General features: G+C 41.7%; 2 protein-coding genes across 3 annotated transcripts in view; one reads left to right on the top strand and one right to left on the bottom strand.

The window, feature by feature from the left end:
* Nucleotides 1-1,182: 1,182 nt before the first annotated feature.
* Nucleotides 1,183-4,021, top strand: LOC110948003 (transmembrane protein 179). Its single transcript, XM_022189368.2, has 4 exons — nucleotides 1,183-1,575; nucleotides 2,049-2,186; nucleotides 2,266-2,344; nucleotides 2,426-4,021. Exons 1-4 carry the CDS (start codon nucleotides 1,274-1,276, stop codon nucleotides 2,597-2,599), a joined length of 693 nt encoding a protein of 230 aa, XP_022045060.1. The 5' UTR covers nucleotides 1,183-1,273; the 3' UTR covers nucleotides 2,600-4,021.
* c1h14orf180 (chromosome 1 C14orf180 homolog) overlaps nucleotides 3,518-14,586 on the bottom strand; it is a 28,912-nt gene continuing 17,843 nt past the window's right edge. For both annotated transcript variants that reach the window (XM_051950335.1, XM_051950343.1), the window contains exons 4-10: nucleotides 12,991-13,077; nucleotides 11,300-11,420; nucleotides 9,216-9,246; nucleotides 9,004-9,112; nucleotides 6,618-6,781; nucleotides 6,323-6,455; nucleotides 3,518-5,372 (exon numbers count right to left, since the gene is read on the bottom strand). In XM_051950335.1, the coding sequence (XP_051806295.1) occupies nucleotides 5,167-5,372; nucleotides 6,323-6,455; nucleotides 6,618-6,781; nucleotides 9,004-9,112; nucleotides 9,216-9,246; nucleotides 11,300-11,420; nucleotides 12,991-13,077 (851 nt within the window). In that variant the 3' untranslated portion in view covers nucleotides 3,518-5,166. The remainder of the gene's footprint in view (nucleotides 5,373-6,322; nucleotides 6,456-6,617; nucleotides 6,782-9,003; nucleotides 9,113-9,215; nucleotides 9,247-11,299; nucleotides 11,421-12,990; nucleotides 13,078-14,586) is intronic.

The following is a 14,586-nucleotide window of genomic DNA, read 5'->3' as shown; positions in this document are numbered from 1 at the left end:
GACTGTCACCATGTATAAACAAACCATTACTCTAATTTGTGAGTGCACCAAGTGTGTGTGTGTGTGTGTGTGTGTGTGTGTGCTGCACCCTCTGAATGATGATCAGGAGTTGTCCCTGTTGGAGCCTACCATTAGAATACGCTCCTCCTAGTTATGAAATAGTAATAAATATTTGCACGGTTGAACAGTTTCCAGAGATATTAGCAAATTAAACTTCACTCAGTGCAGGATTATGATATGCAGTCAAACATCGCTCAACCTGACATCGTAATTTTAAATTCTAGTTGGGATCACAAATTTTTCCAGTTTATAATTATGGGGAGATGATGCACAAGTGAGTGAGTATTTCCATCTGATGGCATATTGCAGGCACAGTTACTTTACCCTCGTGTTGTCCTGCGGGTCGAAATTGAGCTGGTTTAAAGTTCGAAAATATGGAAAAAAAATTTTTTTACAGTGAAACTTCTGATGTCCACGTTGTCAACATTCTTGGAAATTTTTGTAACATTTTTTGGTGGAAAAAAGAAATGTTAAAAATGTTTCTTCAGACCATTCACAAAAAAATAAACCAAACTCCAGCAAATTTTGCTGCATTTTGGTTGATATTTTTTGTGAATGTTCTTAAAGAAAACATCAGAAGTTTTACTGATATATATGTAATCACTTCAGATATTTTTAGGATTTTTTTGAAAGATTTTTACTCATTTTTGAAACATATTTACAAGAATTTTCTTGCCAAATTTGGGGGATTTTTTTAAAATAAAATTTTGAAGGGAATTATTGGAATTTTCTTTCTGAAGGTTTTGCAAATTTTCTGAAATTTGGGGATTTTTTTTCAGACAAGAAAACAATATTTTTTGGTGCCCGTAAATGAGGACAACAGAAGGGTTAAGTAAAACATCACACACCTTCATAAAGCTCTGGAATAAACTGATAAAGGAATGCACAGGTGTCAAAGAGTGACTAATGCAATGATTCACACCTGTTTCCGCCTGAGGGGGAATGAAATGCAGGAAACTGTAAGTTAAGAATAAAAAAATGTCACAGTTAACTGTTGAATATCTGAGCTGTTGCGAATGTGAGCACCAGTGAAGAGGCACATCTCCACAGCCTGGATGTGGACAAGATGAAGCGCCCTGAAGGCCTCAGCCTGCTCATTAATTTGCAGCAGAGCGTCGTCGTCGGATGCTGCGCCTCCGCTCATCTCTGCCTCCACTGCGCAGCCGCAGTTTCTCCAGGACGCAGAAAGAGCCGAGCGGGGAAGACGACAAAAATGGCCCTTGATAATTTGATTTTTGCCCAATGCATCCTTTATTTTTTAGCCTTTGTGTTCGGCTTCATCGCCGTGGTGCCTCTGTCCGAGAACACGGAGGATTTCGGGGGCAAATGTCTGCTGTTCACGCGGGGGATGTGGCAAAACGAGAACATCACTGTGTCGAAGCAACGCTTCATCGTGGAGGAGTGGGGACCCGAGTCCTCCTGCAGCTTCATCACTTTTGTCGGGATAGCGTCCCTCATCCTGTCCGCAGTGCAGGCATGGAGGCTACTCTTCTTTCTGTGCAAAGGACACGACGAGTGAGTGACGGTGCAGTTGAGCTCCTTCAGTGCAATTCGGTAGAAGCTGCATTGAAGCTCAGTGGAGCATCACATAGCACTCAGCTTTAACGGTTTCATCTAAATGTGTTTTTTCTGTCCATCCACGACCTCATCCGCGCACTGTTGTGTCAAAATTACATCCTGCACGTCTCATATCTGCTGTATTATATTAACAGCAATAGAAGAAAGCTGTAAAAACGTCATGTCACCGTCATCCTCCATCATAAAGGGAAATACATTTAGGCTGCTGCTGAAAAACCTAAATCACAACCTGTGTGTGGTCTCTGTGACATCTAAGCAACCTGTGCCAGTATGTTCATTTCAGCTCAGAAATCATGCTGTGTAAGATTCTCACCTGTGTGTCAGTTTAATAGGCCTACATGTTCTAGAAAAAGACACCATTATGACACAGGTCAGACTACATTTCTCATTTCTCTTCTCTCTGCCTACAGCTCCATTTTTAACGCCTTCCTCAACCTGCTGATCAGCTCCTTAGTGGTGTTCACAGTTTTCCTGTCCAGCACCATCGTCAGCGTGGGCTTCAACCTGTGGTGCGACGCCATCACTGAGGGTGGAACGATGCCCAGCAGGTGAGACAGGAACACAGCAACTCTCCTGTTTCAGACATTGCTGTGATATAATCTTTCTAAATGCCTAATTTCTGTTCAGCTGTGAGGACCTGCAGGACACTGATCTAGAACTGGGCCTGGACAACTCTGCTTTCTACGACCAGTTCGCTATAGCTCAGGTAACGACGGTTTGGTGACAGCATTATTCAGACAGTGTGACAAAGTCCTGAAGCAAAATTATGATGATTTCCCTCTTTCAGTTTGGTCTGTGGGCTGCCTGGCTCACCTGGCTCGGCATCGCGGTGATGGCCTTCTTGAAGGTCTACCACAACTACAGACAAGAGGACCTGCTGGACACCCTGATCCACGAGAAGGACCTGCTGCTCGGCCGCTCGTCACGCCGCAACTCCGACCTCAAGACCGGCCTCATCTAGGAACCCGAGGATCCACAAACACACACGTTCATTTTTCAGTCAACCGTTCCAGTCCTCCCGCCTGCCATGAGAAACACCAACGTTTGCCTGTGTAGACAATCACAATCAATTAGCTTTCACTTACCACGGATTGAAACAAATGGACGATTTTAGCTTTGTTCTTCAGAGGTAATTGATTTTCCCTCAACAAAAAATATTTAAAGATGGTTCTTAATCTCTGAAGAGTCCTGCTTTATCGGGTTAAGTCATCCACTGTGTGCTTTTCTCTTCAGGACGCACAACCCCAGCGAAGCTCTAATAGTATTAAAACCATTTAAATGAAATGTACACCCAGTTTTTCAGCTTATAAATTTAGATCTAGCAGCACAGTATTAATGGTTCGGATAGTTCAGCCGATGCATCATGTTGTCTTTGTGTAACTTCTGCATGGGCTTAATGCATGATAAATTATTAGGGTGTTTTTTTTTAGATGTAAAACCATGTTATTTTGTTTTATACACCAATAAATGTGTTCCTAAGGTTTTTTTTTCTCCTAAGATGTGCGCTGCGTCTTGTGAAGCGAGAACTCTTTGCATGCAGCAGCAAAGTGAAATGACGTGTGCTTTTGCGGTATATTTACAAATTTATCAACAGCTACAAAAAGTGTTTTATAAAAATGACAAATTGCAGAGCAGAACATTGATGTATTCAGCTGTCGGTCCAGAAAAGCTTTTAGCAATCTGTGTAAAAGAAACAGATCCTATCTTATGCCATTTAGCAACTCAGGCTTCTTCTTCTTCTTTATACTTTATAGGCTACAAACCAATATATTGTATTAGTGTGAATAAACACACAAATATAACCTGCATGCATCTATCTCCCCTTTGCATCACATCCCACTGATTGTCAGAGGCTACTGGAAGAAAGCAAGTCATCTGCTTGACTTTGATAGGCAATGACAGTTTTATTCAAAACAAATGAAATCATAAAACGGTAGGAACTGAGAAAACCCTCCATAAAGGCACTTCTTTCAAAGTGACCATAAATGTTTGGACAGCAGTGAAATGCAGCTTTAAGCTAAATGTGCACATACAGGACATGAGTTCACTGGGTATCCTTTTATTGCTAATGACAATTTAGTTTGACAGTACAGAGTCGAGAGTATTTTTCTTTCTTCTATACAGGCGCTATTAGCCTTATATTGCTTTGACATTCAAATGTGAGATCTCCAACATCTAATGCTTTCCATTTTGAGTTCCCTGAAACCTGTTATATAAAGAGCAGTGTTCTAATGGAAACTATGTGATGTGTGTTATTGCTCATAATGAGAGGTATGTGGGATGTGCATCGCTGTGCCCTTTGATTCCTTAAATCCATTTGTGTGATGGTTTGGCTGTTTGAAGTTTCCTTGGTTCATCTGATAAAGGGACTCGTATAACATCATCCAGTATCTGGGTCTGTTATATTTCTGTGTTTGGCCTCAAAAAATAGAAATGAACTTGGTATGAGGAGTACGTCCTTGGTTTTTTAAAAAATGTTGTAGATATTAGATAAACCCACCCCCATCCGTACACTCATCCAAAGCTTGATGTGAATCTGACATCACACTAAAAACCTGGATATTTTTCTAAATAGAAATGCAGCCAGTAACAAAAAGTAAAAAAAAATTAAAAGAATTGGTAGTCGAATACTAGTGTAGATGCAGATATACAATATAGAAGAATAACATTTAGGATTTTTTTTTGTGGGACTCGAGCGGTTACAAAGAGGAACACTGTCAAAAGCATTAGCATTCATTTGGTTTGAGTATATTCTCTTTTGATGACAGATAATATTGTGCTGCAGATTTTCTCCTCAGTGGAACTAGAAATGGGCTGACAGTCATCTGTACAGACGAGCAGACAGCCTGAAAAGAACGAGGTGTTTTTCATCTTGCAGTCATTCGACCCGGTACTGTGAAGTGATGCAGCCCTGTGTTTTCTTTCTTGCAGATCATTATCGAACAGTTTACACACCGGCGCTTCTATCCTCCTCCTCTCAAATGTGCACCGTGCCAATCAAAGCTGTTTACAAACGTCTCTACATTCATTTATGTGCAATTACAAGGCTAAATACTGTGATAGTCCTTAGTATATTGAACCATATATACACATTCAGTACTGTGTAATATCTGATATACACAAATCATGTACCGTAACAAAATAAATATTTGCATTCCATGGAAACATTCACCCACAGACAATAGACTGTGACATGAACTGAAAAGTCACATGACCGTGGGGGTTATGCGAGTGTTATATGTGAGCATCAACATTGCAGATGTGCAAAATGTTGTTACAACTTAAATATGGGAGTGGCATGCCCACCACCTTGGTACATATATACATACAGACATGGAAGCTACATATTTCTGGGATTACACATTTTCCCTTTTACACTGCCAGAGTGGTACAACACCACAGACAGTGTACAGAGCCTTTGCCAAACGGCTGAGGTGTTTGTAGGCCTGGGCACCTTCAAAGATAGGAAAAAGAGGGGTCTGAAAAAAATAAAGGAGGCTCCATGTCTCCACCTGTGGTCGGTCACAGTCACTGCATGGTCAGCCATATCCAGCAGCCCCACAGCAGCTGTTTCATGTGCAGCAGGTAGACGGCCAAGGCGGCCTCCAGCTCCTCGCACACTCGCTGTGGGCGCCGGCGGTCTGTGCAGTACATGGCCACGCCCAGGAATGACATCAGCAGGAAGAGGCAGGTGAACAGGGCGAGGTGGGGGCGGGACGGTGTCGTCTCATAGGCTGCACACAGGAAAACCAGAGCAGTTTTGATTTGTAAATGATCAAGATTTGAATTGTTGCACGCACACATCTCGCTTTCCTTCTTGATCCAGCAAAGGCTCAGAGGAGTTTGTGTGATTTAATTCTGTGTGTGGTTAAGCAGAACGTCGTCACACAAACTGTCATTTCTGTGCTGTTAAAATGGGGGTGATAGTGATCGGCTAAACTCCACATTGCATATCAAGTGAGAACATTTCCTCAATAGTTATCCTAAATCTTCCTCCTTGATGCTTTTTTATGCTAAGTTACATCCAGTTGCCCGTTGCCATTGAAAGTGCAGTGTTGCAAACACTCCCTCATGCACGTTATCACCGTGATCCTTTCAGACAGACTTACCACCTAAACAGTCACAGTAAGGAATTTCTGTGAAGCCAACAGAAAAGAGGCCAGTCAGTCAACTGTAGCCAACCTCTGTGATGTACAGCAGCTACAAACCAGCTGCCATGCCCTCACAGACTCAACTATCTCTCTGGAACAGACTCCATGGTGCCTCATTTGCATGCATAATTAATTGCAAAGAGTAAATCACTTGCTCATGTTTGGACGTCTCTCGACATTACATTATTTTTAAATAGTTCAGAATCCCCAAAGGACAAGAGTTTACGATGCAATCTCGTGACGCTTTAATACATTCTGTGTTTCTTCCTTACTATGAAGTGCAAGACAAATACAGCTGTTACACATGAGTTGGGGGTTCAGCTATGTGCTGGGAGAGCACTAATGTCAGGAACAGTTTAATAAACAATCAGAATTACAGTTAAATAGTCGCTGTATGATTCTGTTCGCTTGTTTGTGTTTTTGTGAATGTAGTATGAAGCCACTGGACTAATTTTCTCGAGATGCTGAGGCACCAGAGGGCAGTATGTTCTTTTTGGTTGCACATCTGACTTTTTAGTTGCGTGTTTTCTTACCATGTACTGTGGTCTCTGGTTCCCTGAATCGAACCCTCCGCTCGCCTTTTCGTCTGTGGTTGGGTTCTGTGTCGGACCCATAGCTGGGACTTGGCCTCTTTAGGATGGAGGTGGGGACTTTGCAGGTGGACACCTACATTAGACACAATTCAGGTTGAGTATACTCAACTGCAAGCTCCAGAGTAATTTCAAAGACGAGCAACAAACAGCGAGGAGGCACAAATCTTGCACAAACAAGTTGATTCACATCCAGAGTAAGAGAGCTGAAGAGGCCTGCAGGTGTTGTTCTCCCCACCTTAGGTTTCAGCGTGTCCTCCTGTTGGTGGTGGGTGTCCTTTCTGTGGCGAACCTCTGAGTGTTTCTCCCGGTGGGAATGAGGAAGACAGTTGACGGTGTCTCGAAGGGACTCTGCGGCAACGAAGCGTTTGGACAGTGCAGACACACACTGACCCAGAGAGTCTAGCAAGAGAACCATGACCAGACAGCACGTTAGTGGAGACCTACAGCTGCTTCACACCCAAATCTGCAGCCAAGACAGACTGAGGGCTGAAGTTAAACATACAAATTTGAAAATGCAAATGTGTCGAAGAAAAGACCCAGTGAGTTTACTCTGTCAGCACCAGGTGCAGCTCAGTGTAGCCGGTTCAAGTTACAAACACTGATGTAAAAAACCTCCAGTCACTTATTTTGGTTTCCCAGTGTCTTTACAGTAAAAAGGTTAAATACTGATTGTCAAAAAAATATTCTGGTGATACTCATTAGAATTTTATTTTAATTGATCTCATGGCAAAAAGGAAAGTATCACTACCCAAAGAGGCACAATCTCTATGTTGGTGTTTATGTATAATCAGCCTTTATTTAGCTATGGGGTCATTCCGTGTGGTTTCACCAGATGGTGGTTGCCACACCATTTTCAAATTAGTGCTAAATTTGCATGTCACTAGATAGTCACAAAAGTACTTTCTACGCAAAATTGTAGCTCAAATAGTTTCTGAGTTGTGGGGGTCTGAAATTTTCAGAATTTGGGCTATAAAAAGCCTCGCCAGGGTTTTTTGCATCTTTAAGTGGTTATTTCTCAGCCTCTAGACATACCAGAGAGAAAGTACTTTCGTGACTATCTAGTGACATGCAAATTTAGGACTAATTTGAAAATGGTGCGGCAACACCCCAAAGGAATATCTGGTCATTTCACCTGGAATGACCCTATGTTAAAGTAGAGGCCTCATATAGAAAAGAGTCGCGTGAAGATACAAGTAAACAGACACTGTGGGTAAACTAATAAAAATTTTTTTAGATAAAATTGGCAATAAAACTATTTCAAAAGGCATATCCGTGAAACAATAAAACCATGAAGAATAAACAGAGCAATTAAGCAGTAAATTGTTCCGTCACTCAACAGATAGGAGTGAGTGTGCATATTTTTGTATAGAAAATAAACAGTAAACTGAATTTCATCCATACAGACGTTAGGATTTAACAAACATCCTTTTTGAATCTGTACTTTTCTTACAAAAAGGCCTGATCCCAACTTGGCTAGACAATATCTTAACATGCTTTTTTGTATTCTAAATTAACTTGAGGTCAGTTAAAAAGCAACTACAACAAAACTCAGTAGATATTTTGAATATTTAATAAGACTAAAGAGCAGAGAGTTGACTGAAAACTAGAGTGAATTAAAAGTGAATGAAAGCTTCACATATTTAGGGGCACATTTGTAATTCTAATGTGAAAATATGATCAAGGATCACCACATCCTGCTACATGACAAACCAGTCCAGCTGCTGTTATTATGTTCTCTAATTCAGCTCGCAAATGCACGTAAATAGTTCGTCAGCAGAGGGAGGGTGGCTGACCCAGTTTATGATGAAGGGTATCTGGGGGACAAGAGCAGTAAACACTTAGACATGCCTCTGTTGAAGCATCTCGCTGATTTCTCTGTGTACAATACAAAATGAAAGGTCACGCAAATAGCGCACAGAGACTACAGTGCACGCTTGTCTTTATTTTAGTGCTTCACCAAACATGTGTAAGACCATCTGAGGTGAACAACAAGGAACGTTGTCAAGCTTTTCCTGTACATGGTCCATACTTCTGTCTTTATGTAGCTGCTCGTGTTCAGCACCGCTGCCACTCAAAGCTGACTCAACAACAAGCCTGGTTTCTACGAATTGCTTTCTACGCCACATCAGTCTTCACAAAAATGCAGAGTTCAGAACTGGGCAGAGAGTGTTGCTCCCTCTAAGTGCAAGCCAAGCATACATACTGTACAACAAAACTATGGCCTCAAACTGTCACGAAGCTACTCTCCTTCTCTTGCTCTGCATAAAACCACTCCTGTGTTCTACATGATTGCAAGTGTTTATTAATTTAACGTTTTCATGGCTCGACATGGTTTAAAAGCTAAATGAAGTGCTTCAAACCACATCTGCGTGTGCTCTCTAACGCAGAGAGGAGATAACTTCTCCTTAGATTAACATCACAAGACAATAAGATCCCTGCCCTAAATGTGATCAGAGGTTAATTACATACTAATGAGAGCAATGTCTTCCACTGTGGTTTTCTTAAACTTACATCCGTGTTTGTTTTGTCACTGTTAATCTGCATACAGTGATCCCTGTGCTGTGAAGTGACTTCATACTGACCGTGCCATTCTGTATCATTTAACCCAGATAAGCGTTTACCTGAATATTCAGTCTTGCCAATCTCAGCATAGACGGTTGCCATGAGCTCCAGGCTTCTGGCTGTAATTGGATGGTCATTACCGAAGGCCCTCTGGTGAATCTTTGTAGCCTGAAAGATGCAGAGACAATCAGAATTACAGGCAATTTATTAAATTTGTTCAAAACACTTAAATTAAAGCAAAAGAAAAGATGAAATAATGAAGTTCACATACCTTACCGCTGTATTCTAGGGCAAGATGAGGTCTGAAAGGAAAAGGAAATGACACCACTAAACAAAAACAGCACTATTTCATTTTCTGGATTAAAGTATTTCATATCTGATGAAAACATATGTAGAATTTTACAAAAGGGACACTGAATTTTCAACTGGAACCTATCTGCATATTTTTCTCCCATTTAGAAACATAAATATAGTAAACATTTGTTAAGATCACAACAATGTGTAACCTGAATCAAGTGTAGAGGCCTGTGCTTCATTGTCAGGTGGGCGTATCCGTTTCAATGTTTGGAGCCCAGCGGCATGACAAATCTAAACACGTGTGTGCCGTGATTGGTCGCACACAGTAGGACTGTGGGCGCTCAGGCGCCTTATGGAGGAAGTGGAAACCTTCTATTTCTGCCAGCACTGCTGCCCCTGTCTATTCTCCAGGGTGAATTACAGAAGACATGGCGCTTCCAGGTTGGTTTTCTGTCTCGTGCCCCTCCATCGTTCCTCTGCTGAGTGCTAATCTAGGTGAACCTGATGTGGTTCATTGAAGATCTGCCAGCTGTTCCTCTCATATCTGACCTGAAAAGCCAGCCAAGGACATTCATCACCCTCACACCCTCACGTGTGCCTATAGATGTAGAGCAAGCTCTGTTTAGTGTGACAGATGTCAGCTTCACTGTTTCAAACCCACACTTCCTTCAATTAGTAATGGCCAGGTGTCAGTTTGCACTGCTTTAGAAGGGTACTTCTCTGAGGACATCTGATCAACAAAGACAGTAAAGTTTTCCCTGGCCCGAAGGACTTCCTACGACATTGCTGAAAGATTCAGGAAGCATTACAACTTCCTGAATCTGCAGTGGGAAAGGGCTGAGGCATTTGGTGGAGGGCTTCGGGACATTAAGACAGTTCCCTTACTTCGCAAAACCCAAGCCATTTTACTTTTAGTTTTTGATCATTTTGTGCAACTTTATAGTCTTTGGAGGGTATGTTTCAATCTGCAAGAAAGGATCAAAGAGCAGAATCAAATTCCTGCTTGTCCCTTTTTTTAGCCAGAAACCCAAGCCTCTGGGTACAGTCATGCACAATCAGTACTATCTCATTTAAGTTTAACTACTGTATGTTCCTTGCATTAATAAAGCACCACAACCAGCCCTCTGCTGAGCAAACCTTCCACCCTCTGCCACCCTCTCTGGCAATCAGGTTAAATGGCCTAATCCCAACAATGACAACAGAGGCACAGAAAATGGGCGCATGCTCTGGCCTAACAAAGTACCCCTGCAACAGGAGACACCAGATCCAGTTAAGGTGTTCCTCCTGTAACACTCACGTAGAGTGCGGTGTCTCTTTTCTCCACATCTACAAGGAAATTCAACTCTAGCTAAAAAGACTTAGAGTTCGGCTTTATCTAGTTCGGAAAATTTCCATTGCACAGAGGCGAACGTGTGTCCATGTAGATGGAGAGAGCCACGCAATTTTTTTTCCTCTGAATAATTTCACATCTTTACAGCAGCAGCAAAGACTTACCAAGAATTTTTCAAAAGCAATAAACAAAACTATGAAATGTTAATTTAAGCAAAGTCAAAAATGAATAATTTCTTAAAGTGGGTTTTAAAAAATGTAATAAATTTACCCCAAAAAGCCAAATCATTAATTTTAAAAGTAATTTTAATAAAATATTTATCTCAACTGTTGTTATTAACCTAAGCTGAGGGTTTTACCTCACAGACAAGCCAGTTAGTTATCTTAAAATATGCACTGCGCTGCTGCTGCTTGCATAATAAAACTGATAACAGAAACAAATGCAAACATATTGCTTGCTTTGTTACACCTGAATCAGCACCAATTTTTGTTTCAGCTCAGAGTTCTCTAGAGAGGCAAAATGCCACAGAAACACATATGTATGTGTATAAATGTGTATATATATGCACATACAGTATTTTGTGGGTGATAAGACAAGCCATAAAATTGAAACACTTGAACTATAAATCCATTCGCGATGAGCCCACTGAGCCTTTAAACTCACAGAACATGAAACAGTCCATTAATTACACCCCAATGGAAGCTACAGCAGGACACAATTTTACCTACTGTTTGCTCATGATGCAGAGCTGAGCCAGTCGTTCGAGATGCTGTGCCTGGGAGGCCTGCTCCGAAAGTTCCTCTGGGGTTGTCCATCCTGCAGAGCCCAGCGTTGCCTCCTCCTGAGGCCCTGTTACACAAACACAGGGCATGGAATCACAGTCGGTCCACCAAAAAAAAAACAACACCACCCTTTTTGTTAGTCTATGTGTCCTTTCTCCTCACTGCTCCTTGCTCGCGTTACTTCTCTACCACTATACAGAAAAGTAAACTCCCAAAAGCCTGGGTATCAGCCTGCCTGGCACTTTAAGCCTGAACAGTAAAGAGGAGCCAACTGAGGACTGGAGACAAGAGAGCAGAGATAAGGGCAGGAGAGAGCGGATAAGGGAGTCAAACAACACACTCGCCACGCCCACTGGAGCACTGAGACGCACACAGGGACAAACGGCAAACAGAATACACACTGAGGACACTCTGCACATGTATAATTGTGGAGCTGGAAATGCTTGTAATCCGTGCCACAAGCGACTGCAAATAAATCACTGTAGCAGGTAAAGACTTTAGTTTGCATTACAAAACCCACACAATGACAATTATGTCAGCTGTCAGAGGGGAAATACAGAGAAGGGCACATTTAACAAAGACGCCATGGAGAGAAAGAAAGCCTGTAAGCTGCAGCTGTAGTGCCAGCTCTGCCCCTGGAGAAGTCCAGCATTTAATCCGAGTGAGTGCTGAATCAGGGCCTTCAGTATTCTGTAGTGACACACAGCTCCTAATGAGAAAGTGTGGCCATTTGTCTTCTACTATGTGTGTCCCTGATCCCCTCCACTGTGCCCATGCTACACTGCGCTGCTGCCTCAGCAGCAGACAGAGAGGAAGAGGCAGACGTCTGGAGCAGCAGCAGCATGTGATGAATGAGCGACCTTGCTCTGAACACTCGCATAAAGCTCCACCAGGCTTATTGTAAACAAAGATGGAGTTGGGCAGAATGGGACGTCATTCCATATTACCTGAAAAACTTAAAGGAGCTGACTCCTTCATTTGTACAAAAGGCACACAGTTAAATCATCTATTTATTATTTGCAATCTAGTTTGTAGTTGCAGGAAGCATATAAGTCACACTGGAGAGCTGCCGACTACAAACAGTCTGCCAACAGCTTTAGTTGATCTTCCAAATAAAAAATAATATCACTCTCATGTACCACAAGTCAAGAAAACCTGGATCCTTCATGATTAGAGTAATTTTTTAAAGAGGGTTTCTGCATAAAGAATTATTTAATGTATGATAGTTTGGCAAATTTAGTTCATTTGTGCAGGGAGAAATCTCCTTAAAACACCGATCTACTTAAAAACAAGCAAACCATTCATTTATTTTAAATAACATGGTTCATATATGCAGAAGTACATTTATGCCTGATGAATTTTCACACATTCAGCTGCTGTGCAATATTTAAAAACACTACAATAATATAGCAAATAACTGGAGACAATTCATGAAAAGCATTCAAAATGAGCACTGTCTATATTTTACTCATAAACATGACCAAATTGCATTTGTTTTTCCCAGTAAATTTAACTTCTAGGAAATAAAGCCAAAAATACATTCAAAGTCAAAGTGCACACTGACCAATACTTGCTGAGTGTTTTGCAATTGTTTTCCCAGTGGATTTCACTAATACAATAATAGGAAAAGTACTTGCCTGTGCTCCCCTGAAGAGCTGTGAGCTCGATCAATGCCACTTCATAGAACATTTTTTCAGCCTGGATGAACTGGAGGGCCTTTCCATCTGTTTATATGGGTGAAGGATCAGGCTCAGATGTCAACAGGATTAGTCAGTTGCTGAAGTTAAAAACAGCCTTGTTGCCTAGCTCACGTTTTTCCTTTTTCACACCACTTGAGAACTACCCCTGTGGGCAACCAGAGTGTGCAATAATCCAAAGCACATTGTTGATTTCCAGGTCTGGAGTCCTCGAGACAGACTTCACTCACCGGTGTCTGTAGCCTTTGTTTTTGTGTCAGGACTTGCTGTTTTTGTGTGTCAGACACACTGAAGATGCTGAATCTCACGTGTATCAGATAACACCTCATATTTCTGTTGTATCGCATTCGTATTTCAATGTCTCCTTTTCTCCTTTTGATTGACCTGACTGGCAGGGCCTTTTTTTGTTTCCATGAAAAGAGTCTCTATTTAAAGCATCCTAAAAATAGCTCCCTTTGTAAAGCATCCTGCGCACTTAGTGTCCCACTGTAAAATGACACCATTGACGCTTGTCAGGTGAATTTAAAGACCAATGGGATGGAGAATGCTTAAAATAAACACAGCCGTGCCTGCCTAAATGTCCTACTTAACACTCAATTCCGCTTGTGTAAAACGCTCTAAATTCCATCTTTGGTATTTCACTTTTCATTACTGCTGTGGTACTGCTTGTCAATTATACTTCAATGTATAACAAATACAGCTAAATATTTACAGCTTGTGTGTTGAAGTTAACACGGTGAGCAATAACTTTCCACTCTCGAGGATCAGTTAATCTTGGTGCTGAAAATCACAACAGCTGGTTTCCTTCATTCTGTGACCAGGAGAATAACGTCAGCCCTGCACACTCCTGAAATAACATTTAGGTCGAGCCGGAAAATTAAGACACAGGTCCGTTCAAATCGGACAGGAAAGTTGACCCTCTATGAAAGGAAAGCACAGTTATGGAGAGGAAGGATAAAAGCTAAACTGAAACAGGATGAGGAATGATGAAAGTTAAAAAGCTGTTAGTGGATGCACAGCTGAATAATTTAAGACAGTAAGAAATAACATAGCAACCTGTCATTAAAATCCAGAATTTTTAATCATAAAATCCCTCAGTAAACATTGTTCTTGAGCTATTTTTGGTTTGATGTTTTAAGCGAATCATGAGCTCCATTACAGGATTATTAGAAATGTGCTATACCTGGCCCAGCTCCTGGGAGTCACCTGGCAGCAGGGAATAAGGTGGTATGAGCTGGACCATCTGCGAGGGAGGAGCAGCCATCACCAAAGGTCAGAGCACTACTTCTGCCTGCTATTTTTAGTCAGCCTGGACCACAACAATGCAACAACAGGAACCTCACACAATCCCCTCCTGGGAATGGCCTCCACTCTAAGCATCCACACACCACACAACCTTCACAGAGCCGGTAATTGGAATGCACTCCAAAACTCGACAGCAACTTGCATCAACACCGGCACCTATGAAAGGCACGTCAGATCGCACGTGCAGCGCGAGTGCACTGAAATAGCCTCCTAAAGTAGCTACACAATCAA

This window comes from Acanthochromis polyacanthus, chromosome 1 (assembly GCF_021347895.1).
Source record: "Acanthochromis polyacanthus isolate Apoly-LR-REF ecotype Palm Island chromosome 1, KAUST_Apoly_ChrSc, whole genome shotgun sequence".
In the NCBI taxonomy this organism is placed as follows: Eukaryota; Metazoa; Chordata; class Actinopteri; family Pomacentridae; genus Acanthochromis; species Acanthochromis polyacanthus.
Note: the sequence above shows the minus strand (reverse complement) of the source record. Positions and strands in the feature narration are given on the sequence as shown.

Excerpts from the sequence above, each read along its gene's own strand:
- LOC110948003 (XM_022189368.2), top strand. The coding sequence starts at position 1,274 with ATGGCCCTTGATAATTTGATTTTTGCCCAATGCATCCTTTATTTTTTA. Across the intron at positions 2,187-2,265 it reads GGTGGAACGATGCCCAGCAG|CTGTGAGGACCTGCAGGACA; the intron begins GTGAGACAGGAA and ends ATTTCTGTTCAG. Across the intron at positions 2,345-2,425 it reads ACCAGTTCGCTATAGCTCAG|TTTGGTCTGTGGGCTGCCTG; the intron begins GTAACGACGGTT and ends TCCCTCTTTCAG.